Source organism: Microtus pennsylvanicus, chromosome 1 (assembly GCF_037038515.1).
Source record: "Microtus pennsylvanicus isolate mMicPen1 chromosome 1, mMicPen1.hap1, whole genome shotgun sequence".
NCBI classification, from domain to species: Eukaryota; Metazoa; Chordata; class Mammalia; order Rodentia; family Cricetidae; genus Microtus; species Microtus pennsylvanicus.
Window position 1 is genome coordinate 118,140,608 of NC_134579.1, and position 19,583 is coordinate 118,160,190.

Sequence of the window (19,583 nt, forward strand, 5' to 3'; positions counted from 1 at the left end):
TCCAGTGTTATTTGCTATTGTATTTATAAATTAGAGATCATCTTGTGTACCACCCGTGGCCCATGCTTCCCACACTGCAAAAGCCCTATGCTAGCATGCTCAGGCACGTGGGATAATGACATCATGAAGCCAGGGTATTCATACCTTAGTGGTTGATGTCGGATAGGAAAAAAAAAAGCAAGAATGTGACACTTCCAAGTAGCAGCCAGATTTTCTAAAAGAAATAGGTTTGAAAGAAAGCCACGTTCCATAAGATAACCAGTTTATTCCCACAGTTGGGGTGGAGAGGGTGCACATATGCCTAGGATCTGGGCTCATTCTCAGGCTCCGAGGGATAGGTGCAGATAGAAGCAGAAGGGGGACTATTGGAAACATTAAACATGGGGCAGAAGTCCAGAAGGCTTGCGTGAGCTTTGGGGTTGCTGAGGGAAGTGGTGAGAACCTACAGCATGGGAAAAATAAATCTATGAATTCAAGTTGCTGTACAACTTTAAACATGCTACAAGGTTTGGATTCTATTTTGTAAACACCAGCATTCACTGCTCTCCTTGGAAACCATTGGCTCCCCTCAAATCCAGATCCCCCCATGAAAAATAGTGAGGTTTCTGAAGTTCATCCCCACAGAAGAGGAATGGACGCAGAGTTTGCTGAACTGAGACAGCGAGACACCATTTTCTTGTTTTTCAGCAGTCAGTGACTTTGGTGGGCATGTCTGTGCCACTCTGATTTCCTGCGTCCCGGACTTGGTGTTCGTTTGCCAGGGACTTGCCTCTGGAGAGTCCTGGAGGGAAGGATCTCACAGTCTGAAATCGAGGATCCATTCCTCAGAAACTTCTTGGGATGTGTCAGATGAGGACTGTCCTCCATGCTGCCTGCTGCCTGCTGGCTCTTCAGGGGCTGTGTGGCACAAAGAGAAGGAGACAGCGTGTGTGAGAGAGAGAGACAATGGACTTCTGGGGGTGGGCTTTGAGGGCTTGCTGCTCTTATTTGAAGAACTCATCCTGACTAGAGGCTGCTCAAGTGGGCTAATGGGCTTTGTGCTTTGGGCTCTAAGCACTGGTTTTCTTCTGAAAAAAAATTTTTTTTCACCTGAAAAATTGTCAGGAGTGTTTATCACGAGCTATTGTGGGCCATGGAGCAATTACAGCTTATAGCAATTGATAATTCAGGTGTCACCCACCCGAGAAATTATCTTCAGATAGAGGAGCCCTGCCTGGCAGAGCTGGCAAGGCCACTGCCTCTGGAAACTGTGGCTTTCATTTGTAATTTTGCTTGTGCAATAACAGTTGGGATAGCTCCCCATTGCCGTGTATTTCCATGTACTATGTACGTGTAATCTCATGATTACATCTTGGTCGTATTTGTGGATGTGGTCAAAAGGACAGCTTCTCTCTACACTGTGTTCTCCGCATCATGGTGAGAAACTTAGAAGCCTGTTCTCTACCATTAGCCTTACAGACAGAGCAAGTTGGCCAGACATGTGTCCTTCTGGACAGACCACAAAGGGAACTTCCTCAGATGTTATGTATGAAATTGCAGGCGTCTGGCCTTGTAGGCCCTAAGCCTTCAGAGGATTTATGATGAATCAGGGTGGTATTGGAGGTGTCTGTCTTAGTCTTTCAAGAGACCAATAGCATCTAACTGCTTAGGTCCAGATATTATTAATCACACTTAAGAAATGTAAAATAATGCACATATTCTTTGCCTTTTCCTTAGATCTCTCAATGGTGTAGTTTTCTTTCTTTGTAACCTGTAGCAGCCTCTTTAAAGGGTCTCCTGGACCTCCTCACTGCTGAAGCTGCTGTTAGCTACAAACTAGCTGATAAATTTTGCTACATATCTTCAAAGACTGCCTGTGTCCTAAGAATTTGTCTTGTAGTATTTTATATTACTAACAAGTTGCTAATATATATATATATATGTATATATATATATATGCATGGAATTTGTTACAGCTGAAGAAATAGATTGAGAAGAAATAAGGAGAGGAAGAAGAAGAAGGAAGAAGAGAAGGAGAAGAGGAGAAGGAGGAAAGAAGGGAGAGAGGAGAGAGGAGGAGGAGAAGAAAGAATGTAAAATAATTAGAACAGAAAGAATTGAAACAGAATATTGTAACAGAGAATTGGAATTGAGACAGAGAATCAGAGCAAAGAAATTATGAACAATTAGGACAGAAGAATTAGGGTAGAGGCAGTGGAATGAAGAAAGAGAAATAAAGAGCACATGACTAGAAAGAACATTTGGGAGAAGTTTGTTTTTTCCCTACAGCCATTAGACTTTTGTCTTATGCTCATTGTGGCTTCTCTTTTTGAACTCTGAGTGAAAACTTTTAAGACAGGCCCTTGAAAGTTTTTAATAAAAAATGTATTTAATTTTGTGTGTGGTCTGTGCAAAAAACCTGAATGTTACGGATGCAATTACATTCACTGAGTAGCTTTGTGCCTCGGGCTCTTCTCTAGTGACTTAGTTCTCAGGGTTCGGTTGTCTATGTCCTCTGGGCATTTTCTTTGTTTATATCCATGGACATGCAGGTGTGTAGAGTGTGTGTGTGTGTGTGTGTGTGTGTGTGTGGACCGTGTATGTAGAGTGTGTGTGTGTTTGTGTGTGTAGACTGTGTGTGTAGAGTGTGTGTGTATGGTGTGTGTGTGTGGGTTGTGCGTGTGAACTGTGTGTGTGGAGTGTGTATGTGTGTGTATGGACTGTGTGTGTCTAGACTGTGTGCATATGGTGTGTGTGGAGTGTGTGTGCGCATATGTGGAGTATGTGTGTGGGTGGAGTGTGTGTGTATATAGTGTATGTGTGTAGTGTGTTGTGTAGTATATATAGTGTGTGTGGAGCATGTGTGAAGTGTGTGTATGTGGCGAGCATGCGTGTGTTTGTGTGTGGCGTGCGTGTGTGGGGTGCATGTGTGTGGAGTTGTGTGGAATATGTGTAAGCATGTGTGTGAGAATGTATACATGTGTACTTAATGGGGTCATATCCATTCAGTATCCACTGGGGGTTAGTCTCAGGACAAGTACCTGAGGAAGAAATGGCAGCAAGCTGTGCTGGTAATAAGAGGAAGATTGCTCCAGGCACTGGGGCCAGCAAGTGCCAAGGCCACAAAGCAAAGAAGGATGCTCTGTGCTCACACAGAAGAGTTCAACTGCTGGAGTGAGAATGCAGAGAAGCACTGTGAGAGGAGCGAGCGCAGGCGCAGCCAAGCACTCAGCCTTGGAAAGGAAGTTTCCACGTTTCCGGCCATGTGGCTGCTCTTCCCAAACAGCACTGCTGGTTTAATCTGCCCCGTGAAGGACATTTAATTCTTTTAAGGGCTTCCCTTGTTCCAGACAGAGCCTCCTGGAGCATCCTTGCACAGGTATGGCTTGAAACCCTGGCCGCATATGAGAATTACCCAGAAAGTCTTAAAACCCATGCCTGGCCTTGTAGCTGGAGAGTCTGACAGCCTAGGGTAAATCATAGGCTAGTAGTTTTTAAGGTCCCCCAGCGTGGCAAGAGTGGAGAATCCCTATTTGTCATGCATTTCTGTGCTTTTGCATCTATGGTGTGAAGGTCAGGGTTGCACTGGGTGTCCTCAGTCACCTCCCCACCTTCATTTTTGAGTCAAAGTCTCCTACTGAACCTGGAGCTTTCCCATTAGGACAGACAGTCAGGCCAGGGAGCCTTCCCAGTGCTGAGGTGTAGAATCGGTGTGTTAGTGGGCACATGGGGAGCATGGTTATGCCTGTATCTGAGGGGATTGACTAGCTCCTCCCACTCCCACCAACACCAGCATCCATCCACATGGCCCGAGTTTCCTATCGAAAGTGGCTTGTTATTTATCTAGAACCTACCCGAATCCTTTTATTTCCAGATTATTTAACTCTGAATACAATGGAAGTGTGGAGATTGCTGCTGTGCTGCATTGTTTAGGAGATAACAAGAGAAATGTCAGTTCCTATGTGATGAAGAGGCAGCACTGTTCTAAATGTTTTCGGCCTGAGAATGAATTTAAGGATGAGGGACCCACAGGTACAGAGGTCTGACTGTCCATCCAGGGAGACAGCCACGAAGACAGTCTCAAGCTACTCCCTGACCAAGGGTAAAACAGCCAGTGTCTCACACTCTGCCAGCTTTGACAGCCATCTTTTCAGCTACTTCCATCTGGCCAAGAAAAAAATATAGCGTTTAATTCATGTTTAAACTGTGTCTCCTTGTCACTAGCGAAGATTTTTCATTCTTTTTCTCTTGAGATGGATATGGGCTCTCATTCTGTAGCCCAGGCTGTCTTTAAACTTGAGGCCATCCTTCTGCCTCAGCTTTTCCAATGCTAAGATGACAGGCCTTAGCTTCTGAATGTGCTATATTCTGTTTCTTCGTTATATCCCAATCTACCATTGCTGGATGCTTAGCTTTGAATCCCCTGTCTAAGCTTATCTGAGATAATAAAAAGCCTGCTCAATCTTTGAGAAATAGACCCCCATTTTTATTAGAAATAAAATTTCAGTGAAGATATATTTATGGAAAAACAATATCCAAGAAGTCCTGTCCAAGCCAGAACACAAGTTTGCTTTTTAAAAAGTTAACCCCCCCTCTTTCTCTCTCTCACTCTCTCTCTCTCTCTCTCTCTCTCTCTTTCTCTCTCTCTCTCTCTCTGTGTGTGTGTGTGTGTGTACACATCAAACGACACCTTGTGGGAACTGGTTCTCTCCTCCTACCATGTGTGGTCCTGGGGATCACACTCGGGCATCAGACTTGGAGGCCAGCCCCTGTGCCCACTGATCAGACTTGGAGGCCAGCCCCTGTGCCCACTGATCAGACTTGGAGGCCAGCCCCTGTGCCCACTGATCAGACTTGGAGGCTAGCCCCATCTTGCCAGTCCCACCCAGATTTGCTTGTGTACTTTTTTTTTAAAGATTTATTTATTTATTTATTTATTTATTTATTTATTTATTTATTTATTTATTTATTTATTATGTATACAGTGTTCTGTCTGCATGTATACCTGCAGGCCAGAAGAGGGCACCATATCTCATTACAGATGGTTGTGAGCCACCATGTGGTTGCTGGGAATTGAACTCATGACCTCTGGAAGAGCAGTCAGTGCTCTCAACCGCTGAGCCACTCTCCAGCCCAGCTTGTGTACTTTTGACAAAAGGCCAAATTCTTGTTTGATTCCACCTCAGAACACAGCATGTGTCCTTCTAATCCTGATATAACAACAACCCTTTATGAGGGCAGGAATGGGTGGGTTCCTGCCCATACCTGTACAAGACAGGTGCTTTCATAACCGAGAATAAGTTAAAAGTTATTGTGTACCTCCTAATGGGTATTAGGGACACCAAGCCCCCTTAGATGGCAATATCTGCTTATTATACATCTCCTAATGGGCACTTGGGACCCTGCCTTTCTTAGGTGGCAATACCTGCTTACTCTGCACCTCCTAGTGGGCACCTAGGACCCCCTACCATCCTCAGATGGCAAGTTATTCCTTAAAGAAACTTTAGGACGCCGGGCGGTGGTGGCGCACGCCTTTAATCCCAGCACTTGGGAGGCAGAGGCAGGAGGATCTCTGTGAGTTCGAGACCAGCCTGGTCTACAAGAGCTAGTTCCAGGACAGGCTCCAAAACCACAGAGAAACCCTGTCTCGAAAAACCAAAAAAAAAAAAAAAAAAAAAAAGAAACCTTAGGACATGAAAATTCTTGTGGCTACAAAGGACAAGCAAGTGCTAGTTTGTGGGGTGCTGTTTCATTTTATAAGCCAGGATCTCATTATGTACTCCAGGCTGGCTTCAAACTCGTGGTCCTCCACTCTCAGTTGATACTGAAATGAATGTGACTCCATGCCCAGGTAAGCAATCTGAGTATAGTTAGGAATCTATTTTTAGCTCTTTGGATATTCCCGAGACCACACAGAGGTAGTGTCTGGGGATCACGTTGTATATTTATTTTACTTAATGGCAAATCCATGCTATTCTACAAATGCTGGAGAACCTGGCTGCTGCTGCACTCAGTGTTCATGAACTCGAATGGGAACCCAACCCTTTCCCTCATAACAAGAGCCTGGAGTGTGTAGTGTTTGGGCAGCCACCAAGAGCGCTATACACAGCAGGTGACTTTGGTTTTCGATCTCTTTTGGAAATGTTTGGGGGGGGGGTGCTGCATGGAGCTGACCAGATCTGCCTGAGAGTGTAAAATGGAGCCCTCTCTGGAAGCTTCCAAGATGAAGTTTGATTGTACTCAACACCAGAGAAGATGTAAAATGATCTTACATAAACTGGGAGGTGGTGGCATACACCTTTAATCCCAGCGCTCGGGAGGCAGAGGTAGGTGGATCTCTGTGAGTTTGAGGCCAGCCTGGTCTACAGAGCTAGTTCTGTGACAGGCTCCATAGCTACACAGAGAAACTCTGCCTCAAAAACAAAACGACAACAACAAAAAACACCAAACACCAAACCCCCAAAAAAGCCGACCCTACTTGAGCTAACTGAGACGGCCTCACTGTCACACAGCCGTCATTACCTTTAGGTCCAGGCTTTGGCCCAACTGGCTTGCCGCTAACAAAGTTTCTTTGGTCCCATGGGACATCAGACAAGTAGCCATGTGAAGGGCCGTGGGGAAAGAGGAGGAGATGCGGGAGATGAGGGGTCAGCAGGTATCTTGAATGTGGCACGACCTCTGCCCCAGGGAGCTGAGAAATCCCCTGATCCCTTACAGACAGCAGCACTTAGAAAATCCTTTGTTTTCTTTGACCTTGTCCCTGACACAGAGCATCAAGTTTTCTTGGGTAATAAAGATTATCTTTTGTTCTAGCAGATAGCTCTTGGTTGGTCCTAGATAGACTAGCAATGCTGGAGTGTTGCCATGGAAACCAATCATGTGATGAAAGGTCAGTAGTTTTCAGTCCTATCTCTTTTTTCCCAGGGAAGGGAAATAGGCTGGAGGCTGAATTGATATAATTCTTCATGCCAACGTTATGAAACCCTTCAGAGTAGCCCTTCAGAGAGTCGGGGTCTGAAAAGCATCTGCATCGCCACCCACTCGTGCCTGCAGGGATTGCACCCAGAGTGGCAGGGAAGCTCTCACACCTTCCCACACCTAGATGCTCATCTACACTCCTCAGTGATGTACTTCATAGCAAATGAGTGCCCATTAGTGCTTCCTTGAGTTCTGTGAGCCAGCTACACATATGAAAGCAGTCTGAAGCGGGGTCATGGAACCTGATGTCTCTCTGGTAGAGAGCCACATTTAATGGGAGGCTTAGAACTGACATCTCAAGTAGCTGAGCACTTAGTCTGTGGGAACTGCCCGTACCTCTTGACAGGGTATCTCAGCTGCAGGGCATCCAGTTGGTCTTTGCTGAGAATTGTTTGTTGTGTGGGCTACTCCACCAGCCTACATTTGACCACAGAAGTGTGCTTCCTCGAATATATAGAAAAGGGAAAACATCTTCTTATCTCTTATGTTAGGCATGTAAACAGTCTGGTTTTATGGCACACGCACATGGGCGAGAATGTTTTTCATTAAGTAAAAACAGTAGGGCAGTGGTTATGTGATGTTAGAACATCTAGAATCAATACCTTGTGAGATAATACATATTTTAAGATCACTCCAGGGCTTTCTGGGTCCCAGAGATCTGCATTTACAAGTCCCCCAGCAGGATCTGCGGCAGGCGGTCGGAGAGCTGAGGGTACTTTGAAAAACATGACCACCGTGACTAGTCTCACCTTGCTTGACTCTTCAAGGGACTTAGGAGAAAGCTCAACCTGAAGACATGTCAGGGATTTGTATATACTCGGGATAATAAATACCATCTTTCTTCTGTGGGGTTCATCTCTTCACTTGGCCTGGCAGCTTGAGGGAAGAGAAGTCCCTGACTTTGAGAGACTTAAGTGTCTGATGTTGTTTGAAACCGGAACCATCTGACAAGACATTGTTCTCTGCAAAATACTAAATATTTGCATGATTCTTAGAGCTTCTGAATTTGGTGACATGAAACTGTCCCCAAACATCATGTGACTTTCTTAGATAGTCTATAGAATGAGATGAACCAGGGCTTTGTGTGGGTTTAGTTACAGACTACCACAGTCTGGGGCTATTTAAAGAAACACTAGGGAGACATAGGCCATTTGAGTTCTGTTTTCCCGCTTGATAATTGTTTTTTTTTGATGACGATAAATATGAACTACTTTTAATAATGATAATAATAATGATAATAATAATAATAATAATGATATTTTTCAGTGTAAGTTACCAAATCTTAGATATTGCTCATATCAAGCAATTACATTACACCCGAGCTGCATTATTTTTAATTTTGGGGGGATTAATTTTTTTGATATATATATATATATATATATATATATATATATCTCATATTACTCATATAACCTAGGCTGATCTTGAACTTGCTATGTAGCTGAGGATGACCCTGAACTCTTGATCTTGTTGCGTTGTCTTTCTGCCTCTCAAGTGAGCTGGGGTTACAGATATCAACCACCACAGTAGTCACGAAGATCAATTTTTTGTTTATTTTTAAAAACTGTTTACTTTATTATTTTCATTTAAGGAAGTGTGTGCATTTGCACATGAGCACAGGACTCTTGGAGACCAAAAGAGGGCATTGGGTCTCCTGGAGCTGTAGTTAGAGGGAATTGTGGGCCTTTTTGATGTGGGTGCTGGGACCTGAACTCAAGTCCTCTGGAAGAGCAGCAAATGCTCTCAGCCTCTGAGCCATCTCTCCACTTCCTTTATTATTGGTTTATTTAGATTTATCTGTTTTTATTTTTCTGGGTATGAATGTTTTGTCTGCATATGTGTTTGCCCTGTGTACTTGCCTGGTGTCCTTGAAGACCAGAAGAGGGCATCAGATCGCCTGGAACTGGGGTTACAGACAGTTGTGAGCCACCTGAGGAGGTGCTGGGAATTGAACCCAGGTCCTCTAAGAGATCAGCCAGTGTTCCTAACCACTGAGCCATCTCTCTAGCTGCGGCTTGTGTTTGTTTTTATTTGAGATTGGGTCTCACTATGTAGTCCTAGTTGTCCTGGAGCCACACAGAGACCAGGCTGGCCTTGAACTCACTGAGATTCTCCCACCTTTACACCCTGAGTGCTGGGACTAAAGTCGTGAGCCACCGTACCTCACTCCCGTGTTTTTAAAAAGACAAACACTTGACAGTTTTGCAAAATCTCCTTTAGAGAGGAGTTTTGAATTTAACTCAGAAATACCCATTCTGGCTTTGCCTCTCCTAGGCTTGATGTCCTCTGCAGTCAGATTTCCCTCCCATGAAGTCCTTGCTGGCTTCCAGACTGTTCCCACAGAGCCCGCCGTGGGGACACGCACACATCCGTAACCCTACCCCCTCCTTGGCACTGACGTAGGACAAAGTAGGACAGGGAGTTTGCTGATGTGAAGGAAAACCAACCACTGAGCTGAGGGCTACCCCACTGTGCCTCCTCCTTTGCAAAGGAAAAGGAAGAAGTTTGCCAGGATTGGACCAGAGGCTTCTATTAAACACCGGGCTCTAAATCCTCGGGGTGGAGGGAGGGGGAGGATGTTCAGAGCTGAAAAATTGCAGACTCCCAGGCTCACGTCTGATTCACCAGTTGGAAACCTCTGGGCATGTTTTGAATAAAAATGTCTATAAACCTTTCCGGGTGATTCTTGGGCAGCGCAAAGCTCGGGGACCTCTATTTAGCAGTCCCACATGGCCGTCCAATTTCGGTGAAGCAGGGTGGGGGATATTTTATTTCAAAGACTACAGAGAATTTTGTCCTTAGCTCACTTCAGCTTCCTGGAAGATTGCAATTGATTTCTTTCTCTATAGGCTACTCTGTCTCTCTCATACACAAAGGACAAGAATTTATCTCTCTGTGGCAGGGTCTTAGTATGTAGCAGGGACTGGCCTCGAACATTTCCTCATCTCACCCTTGCTAAGAGCTCTAAGTTATTTGAGTTTCTTTTTCGGATTCTAACTCTAGAAACCCTCTTTTTTTTTTTTTGATAACTTGGACAGAAATGTATCTAAATAAGTCTGATCTTACAGGTAGGGAAAAAGAAGTCCAAGCATTTAACAGCTTGCCCAGACGGTATGTGTGTTAGCTTTCAGTTTTATTTTTAGACAAGATCTCACTGTGTGGCTCAGGAACTCGATATGTAGAACAGGTTGTCCTTGAAATCACAGAGATGTGCTTGTCTCTGCATCCCGATGGCTGGGGTTAAAGGTGTACATCACCAGCCCAGGTCAGAGCTAGGACATGAATGCTGGTGAAACCGAAGGCAAAGCCCGTGCTCGAACCATTGTGAGACACAAGCCTTGAGGAAGAAAGAGTGGCGAGGTGACCTCAGTTCATAGCTTTTATTTGTGTTAGGGAAGCTTCAATCATAAGCATGCACGCACCAATGCCTTGACACCATCTGGAAACATTTGTATTATGAATAGTGGAATTCCTCATGAATGATGACTTCTGGGTCCCTTGTTCAAAAAACTTGGGTGTGATGTCTTAGGGACAAACATCTCTTTTTTTAAAAAAAATATTTTATTTTTTAAGTGTGTGTGTGTGTGTGTGTGTGTGTGTAGGTGCTAGTGGAGGCCAGAAGAAGGTTCGATGACCCTGGAATTGCAGTTAAAGGCAGTTGTGAGCTACCCAGAGTGGGTGCTGGGAACCAAACTCAGTTCCTGGTTAAGAGCAGGAGGCCATCTTCACCAGCGAGCTCTCTCCAACTTTGGCAATCTGATGTTTGATCTGAATGTTCACCTCCGATTGGCAAGTAGACATGCTGTAGCCTGCAGGTGTGGGCATCATTTTCTCTTTTAGTGCGGGTTTAAACAGTGGCTGTCAACATCTCAATCAGATTTCCCACTCCTTTTAAAAATGGGGTCAGCATCCTGAGGGAGGCTGCTCCCTTTCAAATGGCTCAGCACAGTCCCCATGTCTCTGTTGTTTCCTAACTTGGCCACCACATTCATGTATGTCTCCTGTCTGACCTTGACGTCTATGTCTTGGCACTGGCTCATTACAAACCTCATGGCATTGTCACCCCCTCAGGGAATGCTGGGGTTGATCATAAAGCAGGGACAGCTTATCCCTGCCACTGGGCATACCGGGAAAGGAGGCAATAATGGACAGGTAGTGAGAAGCTGTACTTCAGAACCCAGCACCAGGGGTGGGACCCAGCTCAGAGGGTAAAGAGCCTGCTGTGTAAGCATGATTTCAGATCTCCAGCGCCAACATAAGAGCCAGGTGTGGCAGTGTGCGTCAGTCACCCCTGTGCCAAGGGCAGAGACATCTGGGTTCAGAGAGAGACTCTGGGTCAAATGATAGGCGGTGAGGGATGAGGGACATGCGCTAGCATCAGCCTCTGACTGCCATGTGACCTGCAGAGGTGAACCCACCTTTACACATATATACATCCATGTGAAATATACACACATGCATGTACCTGCATGTACAGACATAGACACACACGTGCATGCATGGGTACAGACATGCACACACACATGTGCGCACACATGTACACATACACACAGACGCACACATGAACACAGCACAAAGAGCTGCAGCTAAATCCTATCTTCTGCCAACCATCTGTACCTCGGTATCCTTCCTCGCAACATGGCAATACCTCTTGAACTCCTTCTAGTGTTTCTATGGGAAAGTTCCAAGTGTTGTCTGCTGTGTGACAGGATCAGCGCCAACGAGAGCTGCTATTACTGTGACCATTTAGTTAAGTCTGATCTGGGCAGTGCATGTTTTCACAAGCCCTCAGAAATGAAACCAAGACTGGCTTCCTTCTCCCAGAACGCTTTCCTCTGAGCTTGGCTCATGGGTGCACAGTCCTGAACTCTCTTTAGAGTCCTCTTAGCGCCTGCCCGAGGTCCTCTCCCACCCCGTCTATAGCAAGAGTAGCAATAACTTTCAATAAGTGGTCTGCGTTCTCAGTGTGCTAAGAAGCAGCCATCAGTCTGCACACATCCTCTCTCACCTGCCTAATGCGTACAATAGCTTCATGGGCTGTGAAGCACAGCTGGGGAAACTGAGGTCTGAGAAAGTTAAACAATTGATTTGGGGTGAGTGGTAAGTGAGGACCTAGGTTCAGGCAATCTGGTACCAAGCTTGTACTATTACCCATGCTTCACAGTCTATGACACACACAAGCACACGCACACCACACACATACACACACACACACCCCACAACCACACACACACACGCACACACCACACACACACGCATGCACACACGCATGCACACACTCGCACACACCACATGCACACATACACGCACACACCACACACATACACACACACGCACACACACACACGCACACGCACACACACACGCACACACACACACGCACACACGTTCTTTAAGAACGGAGCTCAGCATGTTCTCCTCTGTCCTCTAGTGTTCTCATCTTCCCCTCATTCCAGGCCGACATCATCAGATTTAGAGACCTTGACAATGGTGTCAATGTCGTCTGAACAGAAATCCCGAGCTCTCTCTGTCCTTTTAGCTCCCCTTTCCCTTTTTTTGGACACTGCCCTCTGCTCCCCTTTGGGAGAGTTTCTGTTTGGACAAGGGCTTCCACATGCGCCTGGTCCTCATTGCTTGTGCACTTGGCTCATCTGATCTCCTATGTTATCTGCTGTCCTCTCTATCACCAAGGCTGGGCTGGCTGATCTATCCAGACAAAGGATGTGACTTCCTCTCTCATCCACCCATGTGAGTCTCTTTGGTCAATGAAGCCCCCAAAAGGTTGGCCTTCTCAGCTTAAGGAGCAAGGTGCTTTGGTCAAGGATGTAGAAGAGTTAGCTGCCCAGGAAGAGAAGGTGAAGTATTCTTGGCCCTGTGAGTTTGTGCTTCTCATTTCTGGGCCTGGCTATATACCATGTGTCTTTTGCCTTTGTCAAAACCCTGATGGAAAGTGGCATTGATTCAGAAGAAATATGTATAAATCCAGAGGGAAACATCAGTGTCCCCCTCTTTATGACAGGAGAGCTCATGGGTGATCCCAAAGCACATGTTTTTGTTTTTGTTTTTCTTTTTTGTTCTTGAACTAGGAATGAGGCAAGCATAATACAAAGTCACACATGCAGGGCACAATTTTGCAGACACCTGGTGAGACGAATATTAGACAATTCTAGGTGCTCCACTAATACCCTCATATCGCCTGCCCTCTGGCAGTTTGGCGGGGCCACGTGACAGTCTTCAGTCCTCTGATTGTGAGCCTAAGTGACATTTGCACAGGCAGTGGAAGAGTCACAGAGGCTCCTTCTTCCTCCCCACTTCCTGCCTCCCATCACCTCCTCACTTCCTCCTATCACATCACTTCCTCCCATCACATCACCTCCTCCCATCACTTCCTCCCATCACCTCCTCCCATCACATCACTTCCTCCCATCATTTCCTCCCATCAATTTCTTCCATCACTTCCTCCCATCACTTCCTCCCATCACTTCCTCCCATCACTTCCTCCCATCGCTTCCTCCCATCGCTTTCTCCCATCACTTCCTCCCATCACTTCCTCCCATCACTTCCTCCCATCACTTCCTCCCATCACTTCCTCCCATCGCTTCCTCCCATTGCTTCCTCCCATCACTTCCTCCCATTGCTTCCTCCCATTACTTTCTTACATCACTTCCTCCCATCACTCCTCACATCACTTCCATTACTTCCTCCCATCACTTCCTCCCATCACTCCTCACATCACTTCCATTACTTCCTCCCATCACTTCCTCCCATCACTCCTCACATCACTTCCATTACTTTCTCACATCACTTCCTCCCATCACTCCTCACATCACTTCCTCCCATCACTTCCTCACATCACTTCCTCCCATCACTTCCTCCCATCACTCCTCACATCACTTCCATTACTTTCTCACATCACTTCCTCTCATCACTTCCTCCCATCACTTCTTTCTATCATTTCTTCCGATCACTTTCTGGTCTAGAAATGAGGGTTGGGGAATTATAACCCACATATAAAAACACTTGTTTCTGTGACTAAAGTTTGACTGTAATACAGCCATACCGATGGTTTCCACGCTGTCTGTGGCTGCTGTTGTGTCCAGTGGCAGAGCTCAGTACTTATGACAGAGGTGGTGGTAGGGACCTCATGTTCTGCAAGGCCTCGATGTTCACTACCATGCCAGGGTCGTTTAGTCCCAGTGTGTGAGGACTGGCCCTGACGTGCTGGACTGAGACCTACACATTGGGTCAGAGAGGAGGGGAAAAGTGACCTCATCCGTGCTGGAATGTTCCTAGTTTATCTTCAGATGGTATTGAGGGGTCAAATGTGCCCCTCAAGTCTGGGTCTGAAAATAAAATTCCATTTTCTACTTTAATGGTTTTGTCTGTCTGTTGTTTGACGGGAAGCTGAGCAGGAAAACTTGACTCAGGTCATTCTTGGGACAGCTATGGCAGTCCTGACTCAAGGAGCTATAGTCATGTTAAGCTGAACCCATCTCTTCTTCCCCATAGGATTGCTATGATTGTGGAGTGATTGACAACCTGGGTCTCTGAATAACTGTGCAGAAGACAGACCTTGCATCTGCCCTGGATGGTCTGTGTAAGAAAACGTAAAGATCCTGTTAGTTTTCTTATCAAAGCCATTCCTAACCTAGCCCAATAGATTCCCACGAGTACTGGAGAAAAGCATTCAGTAGCAGGAGGCCTTCGGAGAGCCTACTTACTTCCTGGAGAAGTGCACCGCACAGAAAACACCGATGATGACCAGGCCGATGATGATGGAGGCGATGGCCACCCATTTGGCATTCCGCCCCAGCCTCCTGGCTCCTTCATAGTCTCCGTCATTGTAGCTGTTCTGAGACTGGGGGACACAAAGGAAGAGTCAGTGACAGGAAAGACGGGAGCCTTCTCAGGCTGTCTTGACGAAACAACTCTTAAGAAGCCATTGGTGACCGTTCCCCTCAGTATCAGGCTGTTGAGAAAACAGCATAGCTATCATCTCCCGGGAAGTCTTCCCAAGGCCTCCATATGTCACCAGAGAACTGATTTTGTCTCACCCACCCACAGAGGGACTGTGTGGATGGTAATGCTAGTCTCTCATTTGCACAGTATGTCAGTTCCCAGAGCCACACTTGTCAAGCGGAAGAGACTGAGTCCATAGCTGTAGAATGAAAAGGCACGCCTGGGTCAAGCACTGGGGCAGTCACTGCCAAGTCTGACCCACAGCCTGGGCCAGCTTGCCACCTGGTTTCGCATAGCTCATTCGAATCAAAGCCACACTGATTTGTTTACTATTGCTGGTTAGGAACTTGTGCAGAGGTTGTAGCGTTGGTCAAACCCAAACTATCTGCTGTTTGATTATCTGCAGAAAACATCCAGCCGTTCCCACACTAAACACTTGGGCTCAATTATTCGCCTCTATACACAAGTCAGGGTCATCTTTTAACTGGGACCCACAGCCGTAGCTTCTCAGGCTGTTACAATGTTGCAGCGGATGAGAAATGCTACCCTGAGCCTTGGTGCTTCTTCCTTAAGCCCCCAGCATCCTCGGTCCTTTTCTGTGTCACCCATGACTTCTCCAGGAACCCACATGGCAAGGGTTCTTCCTGAGCTCATCCTGTCATGGATGCAGCCCAGTGGGCAGAGGCCTGGGGTCAGGACTTCAGGCTAGTCCTTGCCCTTGGCCAGCTCTAGGCCCACCTGGGGCGACTTGAGAAGGCACAAGATCTCAGAGGCCTGAGTTAGGATTCTACTTAAGAAGCCATGATAGGTACAGAAAGTAACCAATCTTTCAAAGTCGCCTTGTACTTGTCTGTGAATTGGGGGCATCGGGAGCAGCACTGCACAGAAGATTCCACGGACTAACGTGCAAAACGATCCGCACTGATTTTGTACGCTCAACACACGTTGGCTTTTACTATGAACTCTCCTCTTCCTCCACTTAGAGTCCGTCCTAAGGGTCCCTTGGCAGATAACATAGACTGAAGGTGTGGAAATGGGCTTAGAGAAAATGCATATGCTTCATAAATCTTTTTTTTTTAGTTCAGAATGCAAACTGTGCCATCTGGTACAAAAGGATGAGAGGATTGTGGATGGCTTTAGATATCCAAAATGTCGATGATCTTGTCAGAGTGGGTTCTTTCCTTGACATGTGGACCTGCGGGTTGAACGCAGGTCCGCAGGTCGTCAGGCTTGGCGGCAAAGGCTTTTACCTGCTGAGCCGCCTCTCTGGCTCAGTTTATATGATCTTACTCATTTGTCTGAAAATTATGAATGCAATTTGGATGCATGCCAATCATTTAAACACTCCAGAAACAAACAGGACACAATACTTCATTTAATCGTATTTCTCAGTGTTAAGCGGCTTGGTCTGTCTTTTAGATGTCACATCCACAAATCCTATGAAAATAATTCTGACAGGTTAGGAGAAAGAAATCCACACGCCAAGATAAAGCCACAGTAACAAGTCTGTGTGTCTAATCCTGGTCCCTCACATCTGAATGCCTTGTATACTTCCTACAAATCTATGCAAAGACAGCTTCATCCTCCCTCTGGCAAGGCTGGTGGCGGTCACAGGCTGCAGAGGAATGCCTTGTTCTGACTAGGAACAGACGATTGTAAATCCTGGTAGACATAGCAGATCCGCCATCGGCCACCCGTGTTTCCTTCAAATACTCGCTTGTGCTTTTCATTGGCTGGCTGGGCCTTCTGAAACTGAACTTCCTTGCATTTCTTTCTAAGTAAGTTCCTTCTTCCTATCCCTCTCTCCTCTCTCCTCTCCCTTTTCCCTTCCCTTGTCTTCCCCCTTTTCTGTATGTTTTGGCTTCTGCTATAGTTCAGTTCTGGAAGGTTCCCCAATGGGCCACGTACTGCAGGCTTGGTGTTAGAACCTTCAAGAAGTGGGGCTGGGAGACTTTAGGTCACTGAGGGTGTGTCCTTGAAGGGACCTGTAGGATTCTGGTTTATTTTCTCCAACTTCTCCACCCCTCCCCCTTTTCCCCAGATTTCCTGATGGCAGTCACTTCCCCTACCTTGTGTAGTTGACTCTTCACAGACTCAAAAGTCACAGACCGACAGAGAGCGCACAGAAACCTCTAGAACTATGAGCCAATGTAAACCCTTTCTCCTTGTGAGCTGATTGGAGGTGTTTATTTGCAGTAACAGGAAGCCAGCTGGCACAGCGTTTGGCTTTTCCTGTGACAAAACAGCGCCGTAACAGACAACATTTGTGGAGCGCAGCTTCTCGCCTGACTTCGTGCTAGATTCTCTCCAGGGCTGTCTAGTTCCCTCAGCTCTCTGAGCGAGGAGCTCGTTTAAGCCAATCACAAAAACTTGCCGGTTTATTTGTGTGTGTGTGTGTGTGTGTGTGTGTGTGTGTGTGTGTGACTCCAAGCTGATGCTTCTAGCTCTGGCATAGTTCTGTGTTCTGTTTCCATTCATAATTCAAGAGACTGAGTCGTAGCGACAGACTTCCCCCTCTTAATGTTGCGCCATCATGGTGCTCTTGGGGAAAAGCTGTGCATTTATTATGAGGGCTTCCTGTGTTGCCCAGGCTGGCCTTGAACTCACTGACCACACTCCCATCTCTGTCTCCTGAGGCCTGGCTTAAAGGGATTAAAGGTGTCTACCCTAATGCCTGACCACCTGGCATTTATATTTGTTTATTTAATTCATATGTATATGTATATAGATAGGGGGTTGTGCATTCACATGCATGCTCACATGTGCATGTGTGTGTATGTGTGTGTGTGTGTGTGTTTTTGTGCACACATGGGGAGCAGAACACAATTTCAAGTGTTATTCCTCAGGTGCTTACCTTTTTATTAATACTGGGTCTTTTGCTGGCCTGGAGCTAACCAAGTAGGCCAGGCTAGTTGGGTAGAGAGCTCCAGGGATCTTGTCTCTGCCTCCATGTCCATCATTTTTAGATTGATACTTAGGGAACTTGAACATGGCATGGGATTTCCTCCTAAGCTATAGATTTTATCATTTCACACATGAATAACTCTTAGCCCACTGTGGCCTGCAGCAGCAACTCTTGGCTTCCTGTTGGAGCGTCCATCTCAAAGAGGAGACATCAGAGCAATACTGTCATATTGGTAGCTACATCTCAGTGTTAGTGGATCCGCTGTCTAGGAATTCCTGACACTGCGTGCTGAATGGTGCATTTACCACACTGCTCTAAGGCAGGAAAACGTGAAGGTTCGTTCCCTCTGCTCTTCAGAGCAGAACCCTGGCTACACACCACGTGGTACCTGGATGAGACAGCATCCTTCGTGGGGTTGCTGCCATAGAGACCAGAAGTGAAGCTCTGTGAAGCTGTTTTGTACACTCTCTTCTATCAGTAATTTCTAATACTGGCTGACCCTCAGGGTTGCTTGTGGGGAGCATGCTTTAAAGAAGCCCCAAGTTCAAGTCTTCCTCAAGACTAAGTCAGGATCTTTAGGGGTGGGTTCCAAGGATCTTTGTTTGTTTGCTTTCACGAGACAGAGTCCATGCTAGCCTTGAACTTGTGATCTTTCTGCCTCCTGCCACCAGGGTGCTGGAACAGCAGGCTTGTGCCATCTCACTCAGATGCTCCCTATGTTTTTTTGGAAGCTTCGGAAGTCATTTTGGGGAATGGCAGACTGACACCATTGTCTTCGGTGGACAGACTTTCATTCATTTACTCATCCAATAACTCTCAGCTAAACACCTGTGCTGCTCTGGCCCTCGCGCGGCTTACATTCTGGTGGGGATAGAGAACAAATACATAAACATGCGATAAATGGTACTCAGGCAAGACACCTGAAGAGGAGAAGGGAGCTCTCAGAGGCAGGCAAGTGTGTAAAGCGCAGGAGGGAGGGGCCCTGGCTGGGAGGATTGCAAGGGAGGAAGCGAGAAAGAGCTATTAGAGCCCCCCCACCCCCACCCCAGGAAACTCAATGTGGCTGAAATGTAGGGAGAGGGAAGGGGGCATATTCATAGAAAAGATATTACTCTAATTATTTGTAAATATTAAGTTCTGTGCCAGGCACAGTACGAGGTAATTTGTGGGGGTTAAAAACAATTTTAGCCCTGTATGCATCAGAAATCCAAGGCTCAGAGAGACACAGTAACATGACCGCAGTCGGGGCCAAAGACACGTCAACCACCAAGGCTCAGAGAGAGACACAGTAACATGACTGCGGTGGGGGCCAAAGACACTTCAACGACCAAGCCTTCTCCTGAGCTGCTTCAGCCTACCTGTCAGAATCTAAGAGATGAACCGATACCACACAGCTGACTTGATCCTGACTGAGGGTAGGTGCTGTCCTCTGCGCAAGGAGATAGGGAAAATGGCTCTAAGCTACGCCTTTGGTCTCACTGTGTTGACAGTTTGTTCATTCTCTTGGTCCTTAACTGCTATGAAATTTCTGTATTTACCCTCAAACAAAATAGGCTCCTTGAACACAAAGTGTTAATCGTGGAAAGACAGTAAGAGATATTTTGTAGTTTATCTGCCTGGTCATTCTGGTTTAAGTGAGCCAGTTCACACAAGTGCTCAGGACGGTGTCTCATGTATAGTGTAATAGGGTCAGCCCTCCCTGATCTTGACAAAGAGGAAAAAAAATCCACATTTGAAAGAAGACTGTGTGTATATGTGTGTG

General features: G+C 46.3%; 1 protein-coding gene across 1 annotated transcript in view; it reads right to left on the reverse strand.

Moving 5' to 3' along the window:
• Positions 1–241: 241 nt before the first annotated feature.
• The window catches only part of Tmem233 (transmembrane protein 233), a 45,686-nt gene continuing 26,344 nt past the window's right edge, over positions 242–19,583 (reverse strand). Inside the window, exons 2-3 of the mRNA XM_075981847.1 lie at positions 14,679–14,815; positions 242–897 (exon numbers count right to left, since the gene is read on the reverse strand). Coding sequence (XP_075837962.1) covers positions 891–897; positions 14,679–14,815 — 144 coding nt within the window. The 3' untranslated portion in view covers positions 242–890. The remainder of the gene's footprint in view (positions 898–14,678; positions 14,816–19,583) is intronic.